The 24,488-nt window shown below is 41.7% G+C and overlaps 1 protein-coding gene across 5 annotated transcripts in view; it reads right to left on the minus strand.

Annotated features, from left to right (window-relative positions):
* OPA1 (OPA1 mitochondrial dynamin like GTPase) overlaps positions 1 to 24,488 on the minus strand; it is a 110,859-nt gene that overhangs the window by 67,169 nt on the left and 19,202 nt on the right. For 3 of the 5 annotated variants that reach the window (XM_040349521.1, XM_040349519.1, XM_040349520.1), the window contains 16 exons: positions 24,123 to 24,233; positions 21,888 to 21,941; positions 19,798 to 19,902; positions 19,437 to 19,523; positions 13,510 to 13,623; positions 12,918 to 12,998; positions 11,057 to 11,131; positions 10,895 to 10,966; positions 10,704 to 10,803; positions 6,279 to 6,409; positions 6,115 to 6,187; positions 5,495 to 5,567; positions 5,245 to 5,360; positions 5,086 to 5,150; positions 3,222 to 3,298; positions 2,549 to 2,714 (listed from right to left, as the gene is read on the minus strand). In XM_040349521.1, coding sequence (XP_040205455.1) covers positions 2,549 to 2,714; positions 3,222 to 3,298; positions 5,086 to 5,150; positions 5,245 to 5,360; positions 5,495 to 5,567; positions 6,115 to 6,187; positions 6,279 to 6,409; positions 10,704 to 10,803; positions 10,895 to 10,966; positions 11,057 to 11,131; positions 12,918 to 12,998; positions 13,510 to 13,623; positions 19,437 to 19,523; positions 19,798 to 19,902; positions 21,888 to 21,941; positions 24,123 to 24,233 — 1,500 coding nt within the window. The remainder of the gene's footprint in view (positions 1 to 2,548; positions 2,715 to 3,221; positions 3,299 to 5,085; positions 5,151 to 5,244; positions 5,361 to 5,494; positions 5,568 to 6,114; positions 6,188 to 6,278; positions 6,410 to 10,703; positions 10,804 to 10,894; positions 10,967 to 11,056; positions 11,132 to 12,917; positions 12,999 to 13,509; positions 13,624 to 19,436; positions 19,524 to 19,797; positions 19,903 to 21,887; positions 21,942 to 24,122; positions 24,234 to 24,488) is intronic. The other 2 variants (XM_040349523.1, XM_040349522.1) reach the window with 1 other exon arrangement.

A 24,488-nucleotide genomic window follows, 5' to 3' on the forward strand; every position in this document is an offset into this window, starting at 1 on the left:
TATAAAAAGGTGTCACAAGAAACATCTCATGATTGGTAAAAGCAAAGAGCTCTTTCAAGACCGCTGCAACCTTATTGTTGCAAAGCACCATACCCAACAGTGAAAATTGGAGGAGAGAACATCATGGTGAGGGGCTGTTTTTCAGCATATGGTACTGGCAACAATTTCATATAGTTGAAGGAAGGATGAATGGAAAATCTACAGAGACATTCTTGATAAAAATCTGCTGCCATCTACCAGGATGAGGAGGATGAAATGAGGGTGGATATTTCAGCAAGACAAAGATCCCAAACACAAAGCCAAAGGAAAAAAACTCAATTGGTTTTAAAGAAAGAAAATAAAGCTGCTAGAGTGGCCCAGCCAATCACCCGACTTGAATCCAATAGAAAGTCTATGGAAAGGACTAAAGATCAGAGTACATGAAAGAGGCCCAAGGAACCTTCGAGATTTGAAGACTGTTTGCGTGGAAGAATGGGCCAAAATCACACCTGAGCAATGCATGCGACTAGTTTCTTCATACAGGAGGTGTCTTGAAGCTGTCATTACCAACAATCGATTTTGTACGAAGTATTAAATACATTTCAGTTAGCGTGTTCAATACTTTTTCCCTGTGTCATTCCATTTTACTACACATAACTTCATTTCTGAACTCATTTGTTTTGGTTTCTTTGCATGTATGGATTGTATGGGTTGTTATCGACATACAGTGGGGCAAAAAAGTATTTAGTCAGCCACCAATTGTGAAAGTTCTCCCACTTAAAAAGATGAGAGGCCTGTAATTATCATCATAGGTATACCTCAACTATGAGAGACTAAATGTGGAAACAAATACAGACAATCACATTGTCTGATTTGGAAATAATTTATTTGCAAATTATGATGGGAAGTAAGTATTTGGTCACCCACAAACAAGCAAGATTTCTGGCTCTTACAGATCTGTATCTTCTTCTTTAAGAGGCTCCTCTGTCCTCCACTCATTACCTGGATTAATGGCACCTGTTTGAACTTGTTATCACTATAAAAGACACCTGTCCACAACCTCAAACAGTCACACTCCAAACTCCACTATGGTGAAGACCAAAGAGCTGTTGAAGGACACCAGAAACAAAATTGTAGACCTGCACCGGGCTGGGAAGACTGAATCTGCAATAGGCAAGCAGCTTGGTGTGAAGAAATGGCACTGCTGAGGTGTTATGGAAGACCAGGATTCTTCAATAGCGGCCTTCAGCTCTTCTGCATTGTTCGGTCTCATGTCTCATCTTTCTCTTGGTAATGCCTCACAGATTCTCTATGGGGTTCAGGTCAGGCAAGTTTGCTGGCCAATCAAGCACAGTAATCCCACGGTCATTGAACCAGGTTTTGGTGCTTTTGGCAGTGTGGGCAGGTACAAAGTCCTGCTGGAAAATGAAGTCAGCATCTCCATAGAGCTAGCCTGCGGAAGGAAGCATGAAGTGCTCCAAAATCTCCTGGCAGACGGCTGCATTGACCCTGGATTTAATGAAGCACAGTGGACCAACACCAGCAGATGACATGGCTCCCCAAATCAACACAGACTGTGGAAACTTCACACTGGACTTCAAGCATCTTGCAGTGTGTGCCTCTCCATTCTTCCTCCATACTCTGGGTCATTGGTTTCCAAATAAGATGCAAAATTTGCTCTCATCAGAAAAGAGGATTTTGGACCACTGAGCACCAGACCAGGTCTGTTTTTCTTTAGCCCAGGTGAGACGCTTCTGACTTTGCTTGTTGTTCAGAAGTGGCTTGGCAAGAAATACGACATTTGAAGCCCATGTCCAGGATCTGTCTGTGTGTGGTGGCTCTTGATGCACTGACTCCAGCCTCAGTCCACTCCTTGTGAAAGTCCCCAACACTTTTGAATGGCCTTTTCCTGACAATCCTCTCCAGGCTGCGGTCATCCCTGCTGCTTGTGCACCTTATTCTTCCACACTTTTCCCTTCCACATAACTTTCTATTAATGTGCTTTGATACAGCACTTTGGGAACATCTAACTTCTTTTGCAATTACCTTTTGAGGCCTTCCCTCCTTATGGAGGGTGTCGATGATGGTTTTCTGCACAACTGTCAGGTCAGCAGTCTTTTCCATGATTGCGATTCCTACTATACCAGACTGAGAGACCATTTAAAGGCTCAAGAAACCTTTGTATGTGTTATGGCTTAATTAGCTGATTAGAGTGGGACACTTTGAGCCTAGAATATTGCACCTTTTGACAATATTCTAATGTTCTGAGATTGTGGATTTGGGGTTTTCATGAGCTGTAAGCCATAATCACCACAATTATGACAAATCACAGCTTGAACTATCTTGCTTTGCATGTAATGAGTCCATCTCATATTAGTTTCCCCTTTCAAGTTGCATTAGTGAATTAATGAACTTTTGCTCTATATTAAAATTTTTCGAGTTTCACCTGTATAGTAAACCTTTAGAAATTAATTTACCTACAAAAATGGTGACGTGTTCAATACTTATTTTACCCGCTGTATATGTACATGACATGACTGTGTACATCATCTAAAGTCCTCTTTCTCACCTCCACTGCTTTATGAGGAAGTTGCTTGTCAGTCCATTGTTTCAGCTTGATGTCTACAGTGGTGTTGAAAGTACCAGAGTTCAAGGTCTGTGCAGCTGGTAGGTAGATGTTCTCAATCACATGGGTTGACACCCTCTCCCACAGTGTTCTCTGGAGGATCTCTTCCCTAATAAGGAAAGAAATGAAAACCAACAATTACTGTTCAGTGCTTATCCTGGGAAAAAAGCAATCATGCCACCCAAAAGGTTTTTGACAAAAACAAACATACTAAACTCTTCCTCTTCTGTTCATATTGTGTAAAGATTATAGCTACAAATAAAATTGGAACACTAGGAAAACTTACCTTCAAGATTTGGATACAGTGGTGATTGGTTAGAACCTATGCCAGTTCTTACTGTTGTCTATGGCCCCTATTAGGGCATACATAAAAAAAAAAAAAAGGAGTAGTACTTCTTTGAAAGTTACCGGAATCAGTGTTTCTCCATGCATCTGGTTTTAATGACAATTGTAATATTCTACATGTCCTTACATTTTCTTTCTTAGTGACAGATGTTGTAAGCTCTCTATGTGCTAACCAAAAATTAGAACAACATTTTGGCTACAGTTCCATTTACCTTGATTAACCATTGTAAACTAAGCTTAAATTAACAAAAACAACATTTCAACTACTCACCAATGCTTTGGTGTAACCTGGGTAAGACTTATAACTTCATCAAGAATTTCATTTTTGGCTTTTTCAAACAACTCATTCTAAAACGAGAACATGAGATCACATAATGAATCATACAATGGTTGCTAAAACCTAAAATTAGGAGGGTGCAAAAAAGTGAACAACAATTCAATTTACAGTGAGGGGAAAAAAGTATTTGATCCCCTGCTGATTTTGTACATTTGCCCACTGACAAAAAAATCTGTCTATAATTTTAATGGTAGGTTTATTTTAATGGTGAGAGACTGAACAAAAAACATTCAGAAAAATGCTTTTAAAAAAAGTTATAAAAAGCATTTGAATTTTAATGAGCGAAATAAGTATTTGGTCCCCAATCAACAAGGAATCTGGCTCCCAGGTGTCTCTTAAAGGGAGTGCTCCTAACCGCAGCTTGTTACCTGTAAAGAAGACAACTGTCCACAGAAGCAATCCGATTCCAATCTCTCCACCATGGCCAAGACCAAAGAGCTGTCCAAGGATGTCAGGGACAAGATTGTAGACCTACACAAGGCTGGAATAGGCTACAAGACCATCGCCAAGCAGCTTGGTAAGAGCGCGACAACAGTTGGTGCCATTATATGCAAATGGAGGAAACACCAAATAACTGTCAATTCCCCTCGGTCTGGGGCTCCATGCAAGATCTCATCCAGTAGAGTGTCAATGATCATGAGAACGGTGAGGAATCAGCCCAGAATTACACAGGAGAATCTTGTTAATGCTCTCAAGGCAGTTGGGACCATAGTCACCAAGAAAACAATTGGTAACACACTACGCCGTGAAGGACTGAAATCCTGCAGCGCCCGCAAGGTCCCCCTGCTCAAGAAAGCACATGTACAGGCCCCGTCTGAAGTTTGCTACCGAACATCTGAATGATTCAGAGGAGAACTGGGTGAAAGTGTTGTAGGCAGATGAGACCAAAATCTAGTTCTTTGGCATCAAGCAGTGTTTGGAGGAGGAGGAATGCTGCCTATGACCCCAAGAACACCCGCCCCACCGTCAAACATGGAAGTGGAAACATTATGCTTTGGGGTCGTTTTTCTGCTAAGGGGACAGGACAACTTCACCACATCAAAAGGTACAATGGCCATGCAACGTCAAATCTTGTGTGAGAGCCTCCTTTCCTCTGCCAGGGCATTGAAAATGGGTCGTGGATGAATATTCCAGCATGACAATGATCCAAAACACACAACCAAGGCAACAAAAAAAGTCGCTCAAGAAGCACATTAAGGTCCTGGAGTGGCCTGGCCAGTCTCCAGACCTTAATCCCATAGAAAATATGTGGAGGGACTTGAAGGTTCGAGTTACCAAAAGTCAGCATTGTAACCATATTGACTTGGAGAGATCTGCAAAGAGAAGTGGGACAAAATCCCTCACCTGGTGGCCAACTACAAAAAACGTCTGACCTCTGATTGCCAACAAGGGTTTTGCCACCAAGTATCAAGTCATGTTTTGCGAAGGGGTCAAATACTTATTTCACTAATTAAAATGCAAATCAATTTATAACTTTTTTGAAATGTGTTTTTCTGGATATTTTTGTTGTTATTCGGTCTCTCACTGTTAAAATAAACCTACCATTAAAATTATAGACTGATCATTGCTTGGTCAGTGGGCATACAAAATCAGCAGGGGATCACATATTTTTTTCACCCACTGTATTATTTGCAAAGTACAGCTCTCCAAATAACAGACTACAAGCCAAAGTGGTTCTTGCTTGAGATTTAATGAAAAATTCCTACTTTGTGCAAATTCTACAAAGAAGTCAGTCATTTTAAATAAAATAACCTGGGTGTAGAAGAGGTGCTTGTATTGGTGGTATATTGTACTTTACCCTGTCAAGCTCACGCAGCCTGGGATAATTATTTTTCCATTCTGTTTCCAAGTTAAAACGAGTAGCTAAAAAAAATAAAAATAAATCATGATTGTTTAGATGCAACCTATTAATTGTGGTAATGTTCTTGTGTAACTTAAATAATGTTAGACATGCTACCTTTGAAAGCATCAGCCTGTTGTTCTACAGATGCTCGGACCATTTTCCAAAAACAATCGGAAACAGCAAGACTTAAATTCTTGGTGGTGACCTGATGAGCCTTCAGCATCCCTTTTCTAGGAGGTAAGGAGTAACACAGAGGCCATTATTAACGCAGCAACACAACGACGTACAATATATAAACTTATGTTCTGGCTTTGAGCTCTTCATAAATAGCATGCTTTTGTACTTTAGTCAAGACAGAACTTACTTCAAAAGACTTGATCCTTGAAAGAATTCTTCTTCATAGTCCTTGATGGAGTCAATACTTTCATTGTTGTTGCCTAATACGATTAAGATTAAAACATGGCCGTTAAGGAAAATAAATTAACTTGCAGTAATATAATGTATTAAGAATAATAGACATTTTCTGGATTCTGACCTAGTTCTGGCCATACACATGGTACATTAAACTACCACCAACTAGAGAGAGTTGAATTGTTTTTTTCTTTTGTGTTTTGCTGCGTTTTTAACCATTATACAGGGACAAATAAAATAAATATTTCACAGTAATCATTTAATAACATCAACAATTATGGCTTAAAGAATACGTTGATCTTTAGGAACATGTTACATGTTCCACCCGATTTCGCTGAGAGGCGGAGCCAGCTGCTGGTCCAGGCATCTGGGTGGATCCTGACAATATGGTCAGGATCTTTCCCAAGTCTGCTGCCCACTGTTGGCTGAAAACTAATTGCACAAGTGCAGAATGAACTGCACTCCTTTGATCCATAGGAGAAGCTTTGGCTATACTTCTTTAAATAATCTTGTTTAAAAATGTAATTAAAGCCCCAATTTAGAAAAGATAATAATGTACAATATTGTTCTTACCTTTTCCAGTTACAACAGCAAAATACCCAAGTGCTTTCATTGGGAATAGTTTACCTTCAATGATTTGCTGAATCTGAGAGGATAACAAATAAACATATTTTGTCTGTCACATAGCACAAGGTAATACAGAAGCATTTTAGTAAAGATTGCAGGAATCCACTTACTCGATTAGGGCTGGTTACATTTTTCTCAGCAAGGTCTACCTTTGTCAACACAAAAATGGTACGTCTGCCTTGGGGATCCATTTGGCTTACAAGATCAGTGACAATGCTTCTTTCTGCATCAACAGACCCATCTGTAAAACAGAAGGGAACAAACATTAATGGGGCAGTCTAGCTAAAACCGATAAATTTGTTTTGGGTAAATACAATTCATTTGTACATAGCTTGGAGACTCTCAAAAAATGTTGTTTATGCAGGACTGTAGCCATCGTACTGGGGAACTGTGGGACTTTCACTTGGTTTACAGAGAATGTGTCTGGATGGGTTTAGTTACACTTTAATGCTATGGCACGAACATTACAGCTCAAAGTGCAGAGCAATATTTTAGACATCTTCCACACAGTTGAACTGAATGAAAAAAGTCATCTTAAACTCAATAGTGAAAATTGAACATAAAAGTTACTGAGGTGGCAATGCTGGAAACTTTACTGAAGTTCTCAAGTCATAGCAGAATCCATTGAGTTTTCTGTGCTTTTACATGCAATTGTTTAAAGTGGTTGTAAACCCTTTACAACCACTTTAACCTACAGGCAAGCCTAAATTAAGGCTTACCTGTAGGTGCTTGAAATATCTCCTAAACCTCCACAGTTTAGGAGATACTTACTATAATCACAGGCCCCACCGTCTACAGCGCATGCACCGTAGACAAGCGGCGCAGGCACACTGTAGTGTGCCGCTCCTCATTGAGGCTGTGCCGTCACTGCCAGCTCCTGTGAGCACGCATGTGAGTGACGTCATTGCAGCTCCGGCCAATCAGAGTGCCGGAGCTGCAATATGCGGAAGTAACCCCCGGGCAAGATGTCGGCTGCCCGGGTGTTGGAAGAGGACAGCTGCTGGGGCTTCGATCGGAGGCGAGTATTACATAATGAGCTAGTATGCCATGCATACTAGGTCATTATGCTTTGTCCTGCAGGTGTTTTTTTTTTTATGGGTTTACTTCCTCTTTAAGCTAGTGATGGGTCTCTTTAAAGGAGTTGTAAAGGAATAGTTTTTTCACCTTAATGCATTCTATGCATTAAAGTGCAAAAACGTCAGAGTATACCGCCTCCCCCGTTATACTTACCTGACCCCTCGAAAGTCCTGCGCTCGGTCCAGACATCCTCTTCGCCGCTCAGCCTGGCCACCGATTGGCTAGAGCATATGAATTGAAAGCAGCGCAGCCATTGGCTGGCGCTGCTGTCAATCACATCCAGTGACGTGGCGCACCGAGGGGTAGGGCCGAGTGATACAGTGAGCGGCTATGGCCGATCGCTGTTTCACGGGAGCGCGCCCGCAAGGACTACACACAGTGCGAGCTCTCTCGCATGAACGTGTGTAGTTTGTGCGGGGAGGACCAGAGACAGCCGCCGAGGGTCCCTAGAAGACGTGGATCGGGGTCAGTCTGTGCAAAACGAGCTGCACAGTGGAGGTAAGTTTAACATGTTTGTTATTTAAAGGATCTATAAATTATTGCGACCAACTACCGTGTTTCCCTGAAAATAATAGCGTTATTTTCCAGGAGGGCTTCAATATAAGCCCTATCCCGAAAATAAGCCCTAATTTAAAATGCTTGTAAAATCCTATAATCCACTCTATTACAGTAGTATATAACATACAATGTGTGCGTTTCTGTAATATAATTGCGGGGAAGAGAGCTCTGGCAGGTCACAGAAGTGCAGAACGGTGCTACAACGAAGGTATATGGCACAATTATATTACAGAAACATACACATTGTACATTATATACTACAGTATGCTTGTGAGCGATCCACCACATGAACAATCATTTCCAATTTATCTGGTGCTGAGAACTTTACAGTAGTATAGGATCACACTGCCACCTAGAGGTGGTTTAGTATTTTTTTGGAAATAATTTTCAAGGTAAATTAATCTTTAAAGGCAAACTCCAGGAAGTGCATGAAAGTATCTTCCCAACACCCACCTCATCTGCAGATCATGGAGAGAAGGGCATGTTTAAAATATTAAATTTCCTAGATTGATGCAACTCTTGTCACATTTACACATTTTAATAAAGGAACTAGCACACACAGACACGACCAATTTTCCCCCGAAATGTCAAATTGATTGTTTCGCTTTAATTATAAATGTCATATCAAAATAGGACAATAGTACTCCATGAAAGCATCGGCAAACACCTAATAATTTTTCAACAACTAGAAAATGTCAGAATAACAATACATTACAGCGGACATCCATGGCAGCTACCATATTTTTATCCTCAAAAGTTCATAGGCAGTGAGCAGAGCCAGACAATGCCATTATTACAGCTTAAAACTGCCCCAATCATATGCCTATCCAGAGCAAGATCCCCGCTAATGGCTGGCTTTTTGCCGATTAGGCAGAACTATGCAAACAGAGCTGGTCTTCCATTCTTTGGATGTAAAAGAACATCTCTGGATTCACTTTGAATGTGTGAGCTCCTGTTATGTGGAGAGCTGCACACAGAAACAAGAGATGGAATTGCTGCTGTGGTTCCCAGGACAGCCTCTCAATCTCATCTCCAAGATTTTAAGTGGTTGTTGCCCTTAAAAAAAAAAAAAAGGAGATTCTGTTCCCTTAGAGCAGGTTAAACAGCACAGTGTGTGTGCCGTCTTAGGCTCCATTCACACTAATGCGTTTGATGCATTTTGCAGGGAAATTTTTTAACATGGTTTCCTATGGGACATGTTCACATCAATGCTTTTTTGTGCCTCTGCGTTTTTGGAAAGGGTCAGGATTTCCCCCCCCCCCCCCCGCAAAAAGCAGCGTTTTGCATGTAATATAATTCAATGGACCCGCATCCAAAACGCAAGTATCGTGTTTTTACCGCCATTTGCATTTTTTTAACCTGTTTATAGCTGGTTGTTAAAGGAAATGTAAAAAAATTTAAATTGCCGGCTAAAAAAAAAAGAAAAATGTATAAAAAAAAAAAAAAACGCAAATCACGGCAAAATCGCAGTAAAAACGTGTGTCGAAGAACTCGGCAAAAACGCTCAAAAGCAACATGGCATAGGTGTGAATCGAGCCTTAATCTGCTACTTTCTAAGCTGCAAACCTGGTTGATCCTGCCTGTTCCTGTGTCCCCCTGTGTGCTGACCACAGACCATCATGGCTGCTGATCCCTGAAAACCGCGGTCAGGTTACGGCCTCCGTCATCCCGCTGCTCTCCTCTTTCCCTGCCTGCCGGTCAGCTCCTATGCGTTTCTATTCCCCTCTCTGCCCCCACCCCCCCTCCTGACGCTATTAGTAGCTGGTAGTAAAAGTAAAGAACAAGTACAGCCAGCTCCTCCGTTATAGAAATCTCTCCTACACTGTAAATGTATTTGTAACAAAGCCTGCAAATACCTCGTCTTTGATGTTTTCTGGCCGGTCACGTGACCTACCTGGCTGACGTCAGAGGGGGATTTCGGCCCCTTCCTCAGTAGCCTGTAGAGCAGAGGAATAGAGCAGGCGGAGGTCACGTGACCGGCCATAACAGATCTAAGATGAGGTATTTACAGGCCTTGTTTAAAAAATAATCACTACACAGTGTAGGAGAGATTAATAGAACAGAGGAGCTGGCTATAATTGTTCTTTACCTTTACAACCACTTTAAGGTTAAAAGCAGGAGCACACACTCATGCCAGGGATTCAACAGTTCGGAAGTGTAGGATATTTTCTTTGTGCAGACCAACAAAGATAAAAAATGCAGGGACTGCTTTAATTATGTATTACTGCTGCAAAAGTTTTAATTGAAAAGCAAAGCCTGGTGACAGGGTCTATTTTATGTTGTCTGTCCAAACACTTAATTATAGGAAACAAATAGATCTTTTAGGAGAACAAAAGTTAAACTACTCAACCAAAATGTTATAAGTGCTAAACATGCCTCAGACAGCATCTTGCGTATGTTCTGCATGAAGGCTGGCCAAAGATCTTTCGTTTCTCTCGATCTTTCGTTTCTCCGATCAGCCAGAGGGCTAATCGAAAAAAAAGAAAAATACCCCCATCCACACAAGTGAGGTGGATGGAGGAATCATCCTCACTGTGTTATTGTGTTCTGACAGTAGGGACCCCTCCACTGTTTGAAAACACAGATTAGCCGATTGTTTGCAGCCCCTTACCAAATTAAAATGTTTTCCAACATTCCTGTTCAACCAAAGTCAATGGTTAGATTGTCTTCTGTCAATTAGGAACAGCCTTAAGTGGGTTGAAATTCAGCCTGTCCCTGCTGAACCGGCCGAATTTCAGCCTACAGCCAGCTTAAGAAAAGTGACAGTCAGCAATGGACATCAACTTTATCAGGAACTTGTAGTGTCTCTCTAAAGGAAGCATCTGGGAGTATGTGACCTAATTCCAGGTGCTGTGAAAAATGTTCTTACCTTTTAGAAAAAAAATAACTAAAATGGTTACCTTGTATACAGAGGATAATAGCATTAGGGTTCTGCATATATGCTTTACTGATGCTGAAGATGGTTTCTTTGGTATCTGGAGCCATTCCAGAGGTAACAGTCTGTAAAAAAAAAAAAAGGAAGGTAAAATGTAAATGTACAACATTCAATGTGTGCAGGACATGTGGAACATAACAGGTCTATGTTACCTACACTAATAACTCCTGGGAGATCCACAAGCACCATTCTCTGGATACCGGGACCTTTTACGCTTAGAGAAATGGTCTGTGGAAAACAGAATGTCGGAATTAAAGATTTATAGAGAATGGAAAGATTATTTTACTTATACTTAAATACGCACATTGTTATAATTACCTCAGGGCTTACAGTCTGTCCATTCTTAACACTCTTTCTCATTCGTACTTCTATTTCATCCCTCAAAGCTGCAAGCTGCCAGCAGAAAGAACCCAATATGTCAGGACACAATACACACACAATGGGTAACAGTGTTTTAAATCAGAGTTTTTCATGCACATAGATAAGTTACAAAAAGGAGTAATTCAATGGATTTAAGCCTCGTACACACTAGTAGTTTTTGATTCAATCAACATAGCAGGGCTGAAAAAAACAACAAAAAGAACCTGACAGCTCAAGAGGCGCCACTGTACTATCTGATGTTAGTACATAGATCGCCACTGCTGTTGTGTTGTGTTCTAACAGGGGGTCGGCCCCCCTGCCAGAACATTCCGGTCAGCGCTCTCAGCCATTGGCTAAGAGCATTGATCGGGAGCCAAACGGCAGACCCATTTCAGTCATGCCCCTTCACCAGAAGCTAGCCAAATGGCCAGCTTCTGTCGGACCGACTGCAGTACATATGACCGGTTTCTATTGAACCAGCCAATGCCGCCCAACCTTCAGCCCGTGTGTACTAGACTTTACATTGCCAGGAAGAACCAGGACATTGAGCTTAATTTACTGGTTCCCAATGTGGACAGCTATCATTTGGGCTTTTTAGCCAAGACCTTGAATGGCATACCTGAATATTTTCTTTCAGTGCCAGGACAAAGCTAAGACTTTGGTTGGAGCTCTTAGTGGAGTAGAGGTCAAATTTAAAATAGCTGTGAAGGCTGAGAAAGTCCTCACTAAATAGCAAAACATAGTTTGACCTCAAACGTAACCTATACAAGCATAAGGCCTTTGTGTTCATGCGTTTAAAGGTTAAAAGGTAAAAAAAAAAAAAAAAGCCCATTGCCAGGAGCGGCAGCGTTTTGGCATTAAAAAAATGCTTGATGTATGCAAACGTGTGTAAACTCATGCGAACAGCGTTTGGTGCTTGAGCATAAATAAAATTTCAATGATCAGAATAAATTATTATTCCGGCCAATGAAATTAACGCCTAACTGCTTTATGCCTCTAAAAGCATTTACAAGCGTTAAGTGTTTTTTCTGCCAAAATGCCGCTAACATGAGGCAAGGTGTCTAGGAGAGCCGGGCAAACGGCATGTGTGTGTGAGGCCTTAATTCCACTAGGAAAGCTTTTTAAAAAAAAAAAAAAAAAAAAAAAAATATGAAGGTACGTATATTTAAAATATGGTCATGTTACAAAGTGATTGTCTTACATTGTGTACTTAAATACATGGCTATATATTACAGCACAGGTGTCTCACAATGTGATTTTCTTAAGCTGGGTACACATGGGCTGAAAATCGGTTGAAAACAGCCAGTTTGGCAGGGGCCGACATTACGCCCATATGTACAGCTGTCTATCCTACAGGCATACTCAAAAACCAGTATGTTGAACGGGAATGCTGGAAAACCAGCATCCGATCAGAACCCGGCAGCCAATGGGTGCCAGTGCTGATCAGCATGTTCTGGCAGGGAGGCAGACCCCCAGTAAGAACACAAAAGGCACTGAGGTGGGAGTTCCCCGTACCAACATCACTAGAGTTAGTACGACAATCTCAGTTTTTTTTTTTTTTTTTTCGTTCAGCCTGATTGGTTAAAACCCAAAAAAAAATACTAGTGTGTACTTCAATGTATAGCTAAATAACAGCATAACCATCTTACAATGTAATAACAGGTATTCAATGGTATTCAGGAAAAGGTCAATTATACTGTTCATACACCAAAAAAATTAAAAATAAATCAGTTTATGGTTAGACAGTATAACCCGCGTTACCATTTGGCGTTAATGAATGTGTGCTATGCAGTGTGCTCCTCTATTCATAGATACTTACATCTGATTCCTTTGTGAGATCAAACTCCCGGGAGCTATCCTTAAACATAGCAACATGGTGAGGACCCTCACTTAGAGTAACCTGAAAACAATACAATAGACATTTCAGACTTTGTTATCACAAGTCATTATTAAACCCTTAATATGACCATATATGGATCAAAATGTGGCTACTCCGCTTCTTTACACTGTTTTTTTATTATGACTCTATGATAAATTCCCTATGTACATCTTTACATCAATACATATTCTGGCAATAAACATTAGAAAAAAAATGGAATACAGAAGAATGGAACATTTATGAAACACACTAAAAGAACCCTGTGAGACAAGGAGCTAAGCATTACTATTACCGCAGGTGTACAAACATGAGTAAAATCACATGGACTGTATGGGGAGAAACAAGTGCAGCAAAGATGAGATGGAATAATCCAGTACATCTGCAACAATTCTTTGCATATCACACAGCATATCATACAGTGCAAGAGATGATTTGACTCTGTTCAGACAACATGGTCTGAAAGGAGGTGGGTTTTAATCTATGCAACTCAAACTATAGGTATCCCAGAACATTTATCAATTATAAAATGTACCTTTACTGGAGAGCGGGTCATCATCTCTCCTGATCCTCTAGGAAAGATACGTGCTTGTGCTATCATTTCTAGGACACTGGTTTTTCCTGCACTCTGATCTCCAACTACAATTACCTTTAAAACAAAACAATCCGTTTAGGCGTTTTAGGTTGAATCCAATTTGGTCTAACCAGATTTTATTCAGAAATAAAAAAAACATAAGAATACAGCATGACAATTGAACCAAATCTGGTTAGAGAACAGAATCTAAATTTATTTATTAAAAAAAAAATAGTTTAGACTCTTACTCAACAGTTGTACAAGAATTACAAGCGTACAAAAATCCTGTGTGTGTCTGTTCAAGATACAAAGTTAGGAAACAAGCAGAAAAATAAAAAGTTAAATGTATAAACTGACAGTCAAGTGAGTTATTAAAACATATTTGTTGGTTGGTCAAAAGTACACATTAAGGCAAGCATACATCAGGCTTTAGGCGTCACAATTGATAGGCCAGGGTGTTTTTGCTCAAATTCAATGGGGATTTACACCATAGGTCCCCAACTATATGAAATTTGAGAGGACCATTTCTCCACCCATAATTAATTCTCAAATAGAATGATCCGATTTATTGATTGTTTCCACAGGGACACACTGGAAGGGAATGGTTTCATCCAGCAAAAGGCAATGGCTTTATGGGTTATGAACAATGCCTTGCATTGTTCATAACCCATAAAGCCATTGCCAAATGCCTTCTGGTGTAATGTGGCCAACGTTCTTCATCTAATAAATCAAATGAGCAATATACAGGTGTGCAAAAGATAGGGAGATGCATATTAGGTTAGCCAGAAAATAATTCAATTGCTTTCAAAAGTCAGTTTAAACGTGGCAATTCCATTTTGTGTAATCAGACAGGAGATAAATAGGTTGGATGTATAACACACAACCAAATCAACCAGTTACTGATCACTGGTGATACATAAGAGCAGGAGGAACATATGCCATTCAAGTTTTCTGAGGTCTTGGTAGGCATATGAGTGAGAAACATACTGTATATAGCGCAGCATATGCTAACTGAATCGCCTCAGGGCGCTTAGTATCCATTCCTTAGTGTATTTTTGCCTTCAGAATAGATGGGTTTTGAGTTTATTCCTGAAGGCCTGGTGATTCACCTCCATTCGGATGCTGGTTGGTAGTGCGTTCCACAGTCTAGGTCCTTGGACTGCAAATCTGCGTTCTCCTTTGGACATATATCTGGCCTTGGGTATCTGGAGTCGTTTTTGGTTGGTGGATCGGAGAACGCGATGGGGGTTGTGGCATTTTAATTTATCGCATAAATATTGGGGGGCACTTCCTTGAACACACTTATGCATCAGACAACGTGCCTTAAATGTAATTCGGTCTTTTACTGGCAACCAGTGAAGGGATCTCAGGGAGGTCGAGATTGATTCCCAGGGCTTTTTCCCAGTCACAAGTCGTGCCGCCGTATTTTGAACGACTTGTAGACGAGCGATTTGGTACTTTGGGAGTCCGAGGTAAAGGGCGTTTGCATAATCAAGTCTGGAGTTGATTATCGTTCCCACCACGACTGCAGTGTCTTCTTTCGGGATAAAGGGAATGAGTCTATGTAGCAGGCGCAGCAGATGGTGGGATCCGCTGACTACTGAACTTATTTGTGCATCCACGTGGGTGTCAAAAGTGACTCCGAGACTTTTGACTTTGGTGCTAGGGGTGATGGTATGTCCCAGAATGGGCGGGGGCATCCATGTTGTTGCGGGAAGTCTTTTTCGGTTGGCGTGGAGCAGAAGAAGTTCTGTTTTTGAGCCATTGAGTTTAAGGTAACTCATCCAATTTTCTATCAAAGTAAGGCATTTCTCTAGTCTGAGATAATGGTCCTATTTGTAAAAGTAGAGTTGGGTATCATCCGCGTAGGAGTAACTTCTGGTTACTGATGATTTCAAAAAGAGGGCGGAGATAAATATTGAATAGTACGGGCGACAAGGGGGATCCCTGAGGGACTCCGCATGACACTGTGCGTTTTTCAGAAGTGAAAGGACCTAGTTTCACTATTTGAGATCGGTTTTCCAAGAAGGAGGAGAACCAGGGTAAATCCGAGACTCTAGCTACTTCAGCTAGGCGAGTCAGCAATAAATTTGTGATCTACAGTGTCAAATGCTGCGCTTAGGTTCAACAGTACCAGAAGACAAGATTCTCCTTCATCTGCTGCTTCAAGAGCGTCATCCCATATTTTGAGAACTGCTGTTTCTGTTCCGTGACCAGGACGTAAACCCGATTGAAACGGATTGAGTAATTTGTGGGTGTCTAAATGATGTTGTAGCTGTTGTACAACTGCTTTCTCCATTACCTTGGAGTAGATGTTTAGGCCCGTTATGGGTCGACGATTGTTTGGGTCTTTGGGGTCAAGGGTTTTTTTTTTTTAGAATTGGTTTGATTATGCCTTGTTTCAGCACCATGCCTTCCTTGAATGATTGGTTTATGAGATGCGTGATAGCTGGTGCCACAATATCGGCACATTCTCTCAACAGTTTGGTGGGGATGATATCATTAGGCGCTGTGCTGTCTCGCAGAGCACTGATGATATGTTTGGTGGTGTCGATGTAGATAGGTTTTAGTGTGGATTTAGTTGATTGCGGCATATTTGTGTGGATATTGACACTGTGATTTAAAGGGGAGTCGGTGGAGGTCCTATTTTGCTGAATAATTTCACTGATTTTTTTCAATTTTGTTAATGAAATAATTCGATAATTCGTTGCAAAACTCTTGTGATTCACAATTCGGAGCCTCTAGGCAGGCTGGGTTCATGGACTGAGCGACTAAATTAATGAGTTTGCGGGGGCGGTTCAGGGCTTTTGCGATGATTAGAAAAATTATCTTTTTTGGCTTTGAAAATTTCTTAGTTATTACCTTGTAAATAAGGTGGTTTTCCTCTGTTGAGCTTTTTCTCCCGGCTGCTTCCGCTCTTCTACGCTCTTGCTTAAACTTGAGCTTGTGGTTAAACCAGCTGGAGTTGTTTTTCCGGATGCTCGTTCTGCGTTTCGGAGCTACTATGTCAGCTGAGTGCAATAGAGCCTTGTTGATGAAGTTGAGTGTTTGTCACTGTTTGATGTTGTTCAAATATTTTTATTTTGTTGTATAATGTAGTTTTGAAGAGTTCTGAGTGGAGCTGCTTCTGAGATCTTCTCCAGTGTGTTGTCACTGGGTTTATTGTTTTTTTTAAGGGGGCGTTTGTAGTGATTTTTAATTTTATTGCATGGTGATCTGTCCAGGGTAGGGGGCTCATTTTCCAGTGTGTTAATTTCCAAATCTTGTCTGAAGATAATATCGAGCGTGTGACCTGAAACGTGTGGGCCCGCATACCAGTTGCTGCAGACCTAAGCCTTCCAAGTGGTCAATGCAGGCGTCAGCGACGGGGTCCTGTGAGGAGTTGGCCCAGAGGTTGAAGTCCCAGAGTAGCAGGAAATGTTTGATATTTAAGGTATAGGTGGTGATGAATTCTGTTAAAGATGTGAGGAGCTGGAGTTTTTGGTCCAGGTGGTCTATAGCAGAGTAGTATGTGAACCGTGGCCTGGGGATTTGTTTGCAGTTGCAGAGTGAGGGTTTCCATGAATGGAAGAGAGTTCTGTAGGTCTGGTTTAGTGACCGAGAGGTGAGTCTTGTAGATCACAGCTAGGCCTCCTCCTCGTGGCCCCACTCTGTTTTCTGTTAGAATGCGATAATTCTCTGGCACCAGTTCTCCTAGAATGGTGTTACAGTCCGATGTTAGCCAACTTTCTGTGATGAAGAGGCAGTCAATGTTGTGTTGAATGATGAAATCGTGGATTTCCTGTCGGTGCTTTATCTTGCGGATCAAGGCGCATGATGTATGTTTTGCCAGAAGTGTTGGCGTGCAATTTTTGACTGTCGATCGGTTCTTAACAGTTGCTCTTTCCTTAGTGCATTTTTGATGAGGACTGGTAAAGTTGAGGCGGCTATCCTTAGACCCCTAATGGTTTTTGCAGAATATTGCAAATTAATTATTTTGGCGGATGCGCCGAAGATGGCGTAATATGGTTTGTGGTGATCGCGCTGGTGACCAATTCAGGTGGCCCTGATGAGAGGGGACCCCCAACTAATGCCCCCTGGTTGATCCAGAGGAAGGCGAAAAAACGCTACCGAGCAATGCCAATCAGCTACGGTGGGGGGAAAAAATTCCTTAATGATCCCTCGAGGGCGATCGAAGTATTGGGTCCTTACCTGTTAGAATTGATGACGGGGTGCTTGCTTGTCCCACGTTATGCAGCCGATCCTTTAACGGAGTAGTCACGGCCGGAGAGAGGTCCTGGGATGCGGATGGGGGGGAGAGAAGCTGAGTACCCGGGGAGGGTAAGCTTCCTGAAATCTTTGGGGGCTCAGGGGAGAGGGTTTCCTAGTGAAACTTGCCTATGGTTTAGTATGGGGGGGGGGGGTTGAGGAACCGGGTGATCCCTGTTCCTTGGGTGGAGCAAGATGGCCGCTGGATGGAGCTAGGCCCGATCCGTGGGCTTTCTTGCTGGGGAAGGAGGCCGTGCGGCGCGGGGGGGCTCCGGGAATGGGGGAGGTGGACCAGTGGGGCTCCTGTGGCGGTGTTGGGACTAGGAGGCTGGGCTGTTTCAGTGGATGCGGGGGCCGACGGCGGGCTTACCTCGATGAGCCTAAACCTTGGGTCTCTGTGCCTCCAGACTTGCGGTACCTGCGGGCGGAAGGAGGGGATGAAGGAGCAGAAAAAGAAGGGGGCTAGTTTGTTCACTGCCAGCCGCAGCCACGGCCTGTCCTACCCGCCAGGCTTGACAGATGGTGCATGGGAAACCCTGTGGCTGCGGTCGGCTGCTGTTTGGAGAAGGGGGGAAGCCTGGGGGGCTGAGATGACTGGGGGAAGACAGGAGACTGTGGAATCCAAAGTGGTTTTACGGTCCTGGACACCGTGATGCTGGATGCTGGGTGCTGAATGGCGAGAAACCTGCCTGTCTGGAGCAAGAGCCACACGTCCTACTCCTAGGTACGTGCGCCGATTTGAGCTCCTGTTGCCAACCTTACTCTGGTGCAAGGTGCAACCACCTCACTAGTTATGAAGTTGCCATTTGCCTCGAAGGCCATGTTCACACCAGAGCAACATGAAGCAGGGCTGCAGCATTGCAATTTTTTTTTTTGTGCGTTTTCGGAACGGTACCATTTAATGAAAATAACGTGACCTGCATAAAAATGTTACTACTTACCCATCCTAAAATTGTCACAAAATGGCCTCCTGCTATCTCTTTAAGACTACTTTCACACCGAGGCAGTTTTTAGGCATTTTAGCGCTTGAAATAGCCTATAAAAAAGCGCCTGAAAACCGCCTCCCATTTGGTGCAGTGTGTGCTTTCACACTGGGGCGGTGCACTTGCGGGACGTTAGGAATAGTCCTGCAAGCAGAATCCTTTGGGTCAGATGGGAGGGCTGTATTTAGTGCTCTCAAAATGCCCCTGCCCATTTCACTGAATGGGCAGCACATTCAAAGCGCATTAAAAGCGCAGCAAAACATGAGTTTTCTACCTTTTTTGGAGATAAAAACGTCCGCTGGCGGCCGAATAGCACCACTAAAGTGCTGCTAAAACAAGCAGTGATTTAGCGCCAACAGCCCGTGCTGCCAGTGTAAAAGGGGTCTAAAGCATATGGATATATGGGGTTAGAGAGGGCAGAGTGCTTCTATAAGGGAAGGTAATTCCACAGGGAGAAAACAAATGCCAGTTGGGGGATGATTTCTTAGCCAAGCCAACAGAGATCATCCAGTGCAGCTTAAACAGGGTCGTCTCGGTGTGGCTGGCTGGTACACTGGGCAACATTTTATATTTTTTATATAGACTGTGAAGAAAAGAATGAAGAATACTTCTGTGCATGTACTATTCATAGTACAGAAAAATGAAATGTCAACATACCCTTGGTAAATGGTCTTGCGTGTTATAGTTTGCATCATAATCAGACAGGATATCCAACACTTCAGAATACAGATCTATCAAGGATTTCTATTAGATAAAAACAATTTAATATGATGAAAATTTGTGTATTTGTGTAATTAGCTACACAAAATAATAATAATACAACAAACATAATCCTAAATTGCTCCCATGATTGCTGAAGTAATTAAACAGCCGTTTTGGCAATAGGATATATAGTTTAGCTAATCTGGACATAACACAGGATAATGATGCTAGCTGTCCATGGAGAAGTCTATATTTACTAGTTAATAGTTCTACATTTATTTGTAACTTTAATTGTAATTATTTTAATATACACCACCTTGACTTTTCGCTGATGAATTCCTTTGTCATCTTTTAGTAGCATCAGCTTCCTCAAATCTTTATTCTCTTTCTCTAATCGCTCAAGAATACGCTGGTATTTCAACTAAATCATATAAAAAAAAAAAAAAAATTGGAAGATAACTAGTAATTATTGAATTGTGTGAACAAAAGACACCAACTAGCATTTACAGTAAAGTATTACAAATAAAATATCGCTATTCCAGGATGCCCAACCCAGGCAAAAATGTATTAGATTGGATAGCTTGGGGAAGAGTTAAATCAGAAAGATAGACACATTCTTAGTAATCATTACGTGGGAAAAAAGTTCCCTTTGCTGACATGTACTAGATGCACTTTTGTTTACAGAAACTCCCGTTTATTCTGTATGCCAGATAGCACAGCTATCATTGTAGATCTGACCGCTGTGGCCCTCTTATAAGGAAACAATCTAGCCCTTTAGCCACCTTCTTTCTTCCCTTGCCTATTCACATAACACTGGTCCACAGAATACAAACGCGTACTGTGACTAGGAAAGAGAAAAGAGGGAGGTTGGATAAAGGACTAGACCGCAAGTCATAAAAACTGTACTATCTGGCATTGAAAAAAAAAAAAAAGTATTCAAAAATAAACAAGAGATCTGCACATTTAGTACATATCAGTACAGGTGATTATTTTAACATTATTATAAAAACGTGTTCGTGCTTGCAGTTTGTGTTCTTTTTTCCTTCTTGTGATGCCATTTTATCAAATTTTTCCTCACTTCCTTAGCCAAAGATGGATAGATAGAAAGTATGAAAAATACAGATTTTTGAGTTGCCACCAGAACAATAATAAAAATGTAATCTTCCAACGGAGACAACTGTCTAAGGGCCCTTTCACACGGGCGGATCAGTAATGATCCGCTCCGTGTGTCTGCAAAAGCTCAGCGGGGATCCTCCGTAAAATCCCCGCTGAGCTGGCAGCTGACAGGGCGGTCCCCTCACACTATGCAGGGACCGCTCTGTCTTTCCTCCGCTCTCCCCTATGAGGGATTGGATGAACACGGACCGTATATGTGGTCATCCGCTGACACCCGTAATCACATAGGGACCAATGTATGTCCCGTTTTCATCCGCAACTGACTGATGAAAATGCGGACATACGGTCCGCCTGAGTGAAAGGGCCCTAAGGCTGGCCATAGACTAAGCAAATTTCCATGGTTGCAGGAAAGCAATTCACTTGATTACCCCATCAACACAGTCAGTGAGCCATTGTGTTTTCCCAGGAGGGGAATCCATCACCGCCAGGAGAACACCGTGATTATTGCTAGCAGGTATAACAGCCACTAGCTATAATGGCATGTAAAATAGATGGGTTCGAATCTCGGGCAGTCCTGCTGAACCAGCCAAGATTCAGCCAAGATTCATAGTAGCTCAATATTAAATACTTACCTTAGAACGAGGCGTCGGCATCTGATCCCGGTCACCGCTGAGGGAGCCGACATTTCCCCCTCGGCATGTCTTCCGGGTTCATGGCTCCAGCACTGCGAGTGGCCGGAGCCACAATGACGTCACTCAGACTTCTTTCCGGCAGCGTCCACCGGACCTTCACAGCGAATGCGCCGCTGACATCAGTGGCTGCATACGAAGTGAATATCTCCTAAACTGTACAGGTTTAGGAGATTTTCATTTTACCTACAGGTAAGCCTTATTATAGAAAATTAAGGGAAAACTCCCCAAAGGGACTCCGGTGCCAAAATAAAATGCCAGGGGTTATAATCTAATCATTCCCTACTCTACCCACAATAAAGTTTTGGCTTTAGATATATTTTGGTTTACTGTGAGACGATCTCATCAGTCTGCTGTTGCTATTTTTTAATTAGCAGGCTGGGGGTGTAAGGATGACACAACTGTATTCCCCAACTGTAACAGATAAAGTAGAATCATCCTTCCAGATCTGAGTAACGGGGCTGTGTGAATTTTAGAACCTTATGAAAAGAAATACAAATTCTTTGCCAAAAAAACACCTTATATACAGTATATTTCAGCTGAGTATTTAGACATTTTATTGTGTTCGTATAAACCCTAAACAGAGAAACGCACAGCCTACCTGGGTCTGTAAAAGCTCCTCCTGCAGCTGATCAACCTTCTCTTTGTCAGATACCTTAAAGAGCAGATTTAAATTATTCTCATATTTCCAATGCATAGTTTATATAAACCTCAACCAATATAACACTCGTAAGTTGTTAAAGCACTGAAGAATGTATCCAACCACAGGGTTATTACATATGTTTCTCTCATGTCTTTACACATACCTTCGGCTAATGCCAGTAAAATTTGGCATGAGTTCTATAATAAGCTGTACAAAGCAAAAAAAGTCATTAGCAAATATCATCACTGATTAACGCAACTGAGAGCAAGTTTGAGCTTTAAATAATACCAATGAAAATGTGTAAAATGCAGTCACATCATAAAGTCATATCATCCAATGAAAAGAACGGTCCCACAATAACTCCAAAAGGCAACAGCTAAATTATAAAAATTTAAATCCACAGTTGTATATGTTGACAGGCATTCTAGTAAAACGCTGCTGAAAAAGACAAGAAAACTGCTTTGCATTTCAATCATGCTTTAGTAGGGCACGCGGCATCAAAAGAAACAAAGCAAGATAAATGCAGCCTCTGAACGGTGACATGTACAGTACTGCATAAATAAAGTCAATGGAATTTTGCCAAGCTGCATTTGACAAGTTTGCAAAACACATCAAATGCAAGAAAACACCACCTGTCAACATGATTCCTGAAAATTTCTATTACCAATCCTGCACACAAACACCTTTTCTGCAAAGAAGGTAGATATTCTTTTTTATAAAGCATTTCTATGCTCCTATCATTTGTCTGCGGTCACCCTCTGGCTATATACAACTCTAACTCACATCTTCAACCTCTCCCTCTCCCTCTCTTCTGGCATCTTCTTTTACTCTCTAAAAAACATGCACTAGTCACCCCCATACTTAAAAAACCCTCACTGGACCTCACCAATCTTAACAACCTACGTCTCATTACCTAGCTCCGTGCTCTATAGCTCCCTCATCACCTCCTCCCATGCTTGCCTTCAAGACTTTTCCTATGCCATTCTATGGAACTCCTTACCCCAATCTGTCCAATTATCTCCTACTCTGTTTGCTTTTAGACAATCCCAGAAAAGCCTTCTCTTTAGAGAGGCATATACTGCCTCCACCTAACTACTGTACTTTAATTTTCTCCATCAGCTCATCCGCCACAGTTATCGTTGGTATCACTTGAACCTCCCTTTTAGAGTGTAAGCTCTAACGAACAGGGTCCTCTGATTCCTCCTGTATTAAATTGTATTGTAACTGTACTATCTGCCCTCATTTTGTACAGCGCTGCGCGAACTGTTGGCGCTATATAAATTCTATATTATAATAAAAAAATAAAGTTTCAGACAAATATTCTCAAAAATATTTTTTTTTATAGTAGCCCCCCCCCCCCAAAATACTTACCCAAGCCCAATCTCCATCCAGCACTGTGCACGTCTGCAGCTCTTCGCCCCTTCTCCCTGCTCTCACAGGCTTGGCTATAAGCAGAGGAAGCTATTGGCTTCTGCTCCTGTCAGTCAAAACCTGTGAGCATAGAGCGGGGCCCAGCTGGGCAATGTGTCCGAATAGAATGTGTCCGAATAGTGGCTTCCTATGGGGGCAATCGGCAGGAGGAAGGAACCAGGAGCACCCACAGGTAACCACAGAAGGAGGACGGGGGTTGCTCTGTGCAAAACCAGTGCACAGAGCAGGCAAGTATGACAGTTTTGTCATTTTAATAAAAATAAAAACAATGCTTTAAAATCACTTTATATACAGTAAGGAATTCACAATAGAAAATTAGCAAAAAAACAGCAGTACCATATAGTCACAAAAAACAAACTGTTCACATAAGAACTGCTGAGAAAACAGACTTCATTAATAAGATATTTTGCATGGGCTAGAATGGTTAGCTATTGCAAAGCATTTAATAACCTGATGCCTAAATGTATGACCAATCCCCAGGTTGTATAACAATGAACTCCAAAAATATCTAGATTTGATGAGACACACTCTAGTTCTCATCTCCTCATCTAAAATATAATATATGTAATAATCAGAGGAAGATGGTAACCATCAATAGCTTTATAATGCTCTGAAATGCCCTTTCACATAATATAATTACACATAGACCCATACTGAAAATCCAACTGAAAAATTGGTGGAAATAGGATTTTTTTGGACTACAGGCTAAAGCTGATTGACAAAACAAGTGTTTGATGCATCCAGTGCTCTATGACCCATCACCTTGCGCTTCTGCTGTGAAGTGCCCGTGTTAATGTTTCCAGCAGCCCTGCGTGCCTCCTCTTCATGCTGCTTGAGCTGCTCTTGTAATAGAATGAGTTCACCAAGCAAACCCTGCCATGAGTTTACAGAGAGAGAAAGACGGAGTGAAGGTGGGGACAAAAACAGCCATGGAGTGCAAAATGAAGTAAAAGGGGTATACAAAAGGCAAAATGACAGACATATATTTACCAGCAAAATGGACACAAATCATATAGCTTATTCTACAAAATAAAACAGAAAGACAAAACCAAAGACAAGCTTGCTATACTGCTGCATATGTCAACCACTATCAAATATTTGTTAGAGAGTATTAACTATTGTTCCAAC

The sequence above is a fragment of the Rana temporaria genome, chromosome 4 (assembly GCF_905171775.1).
Source record: "Rana temporaria chromosome 4, aRanTem1.1, whole genome shotgun sequence".
NCBI classification, from domain to species: domain Eukaryota; kingdom Metazoa; phylum Chordata; class Amphibia; order Anura; family Ranidae; genus Rana; species Rana temporaria.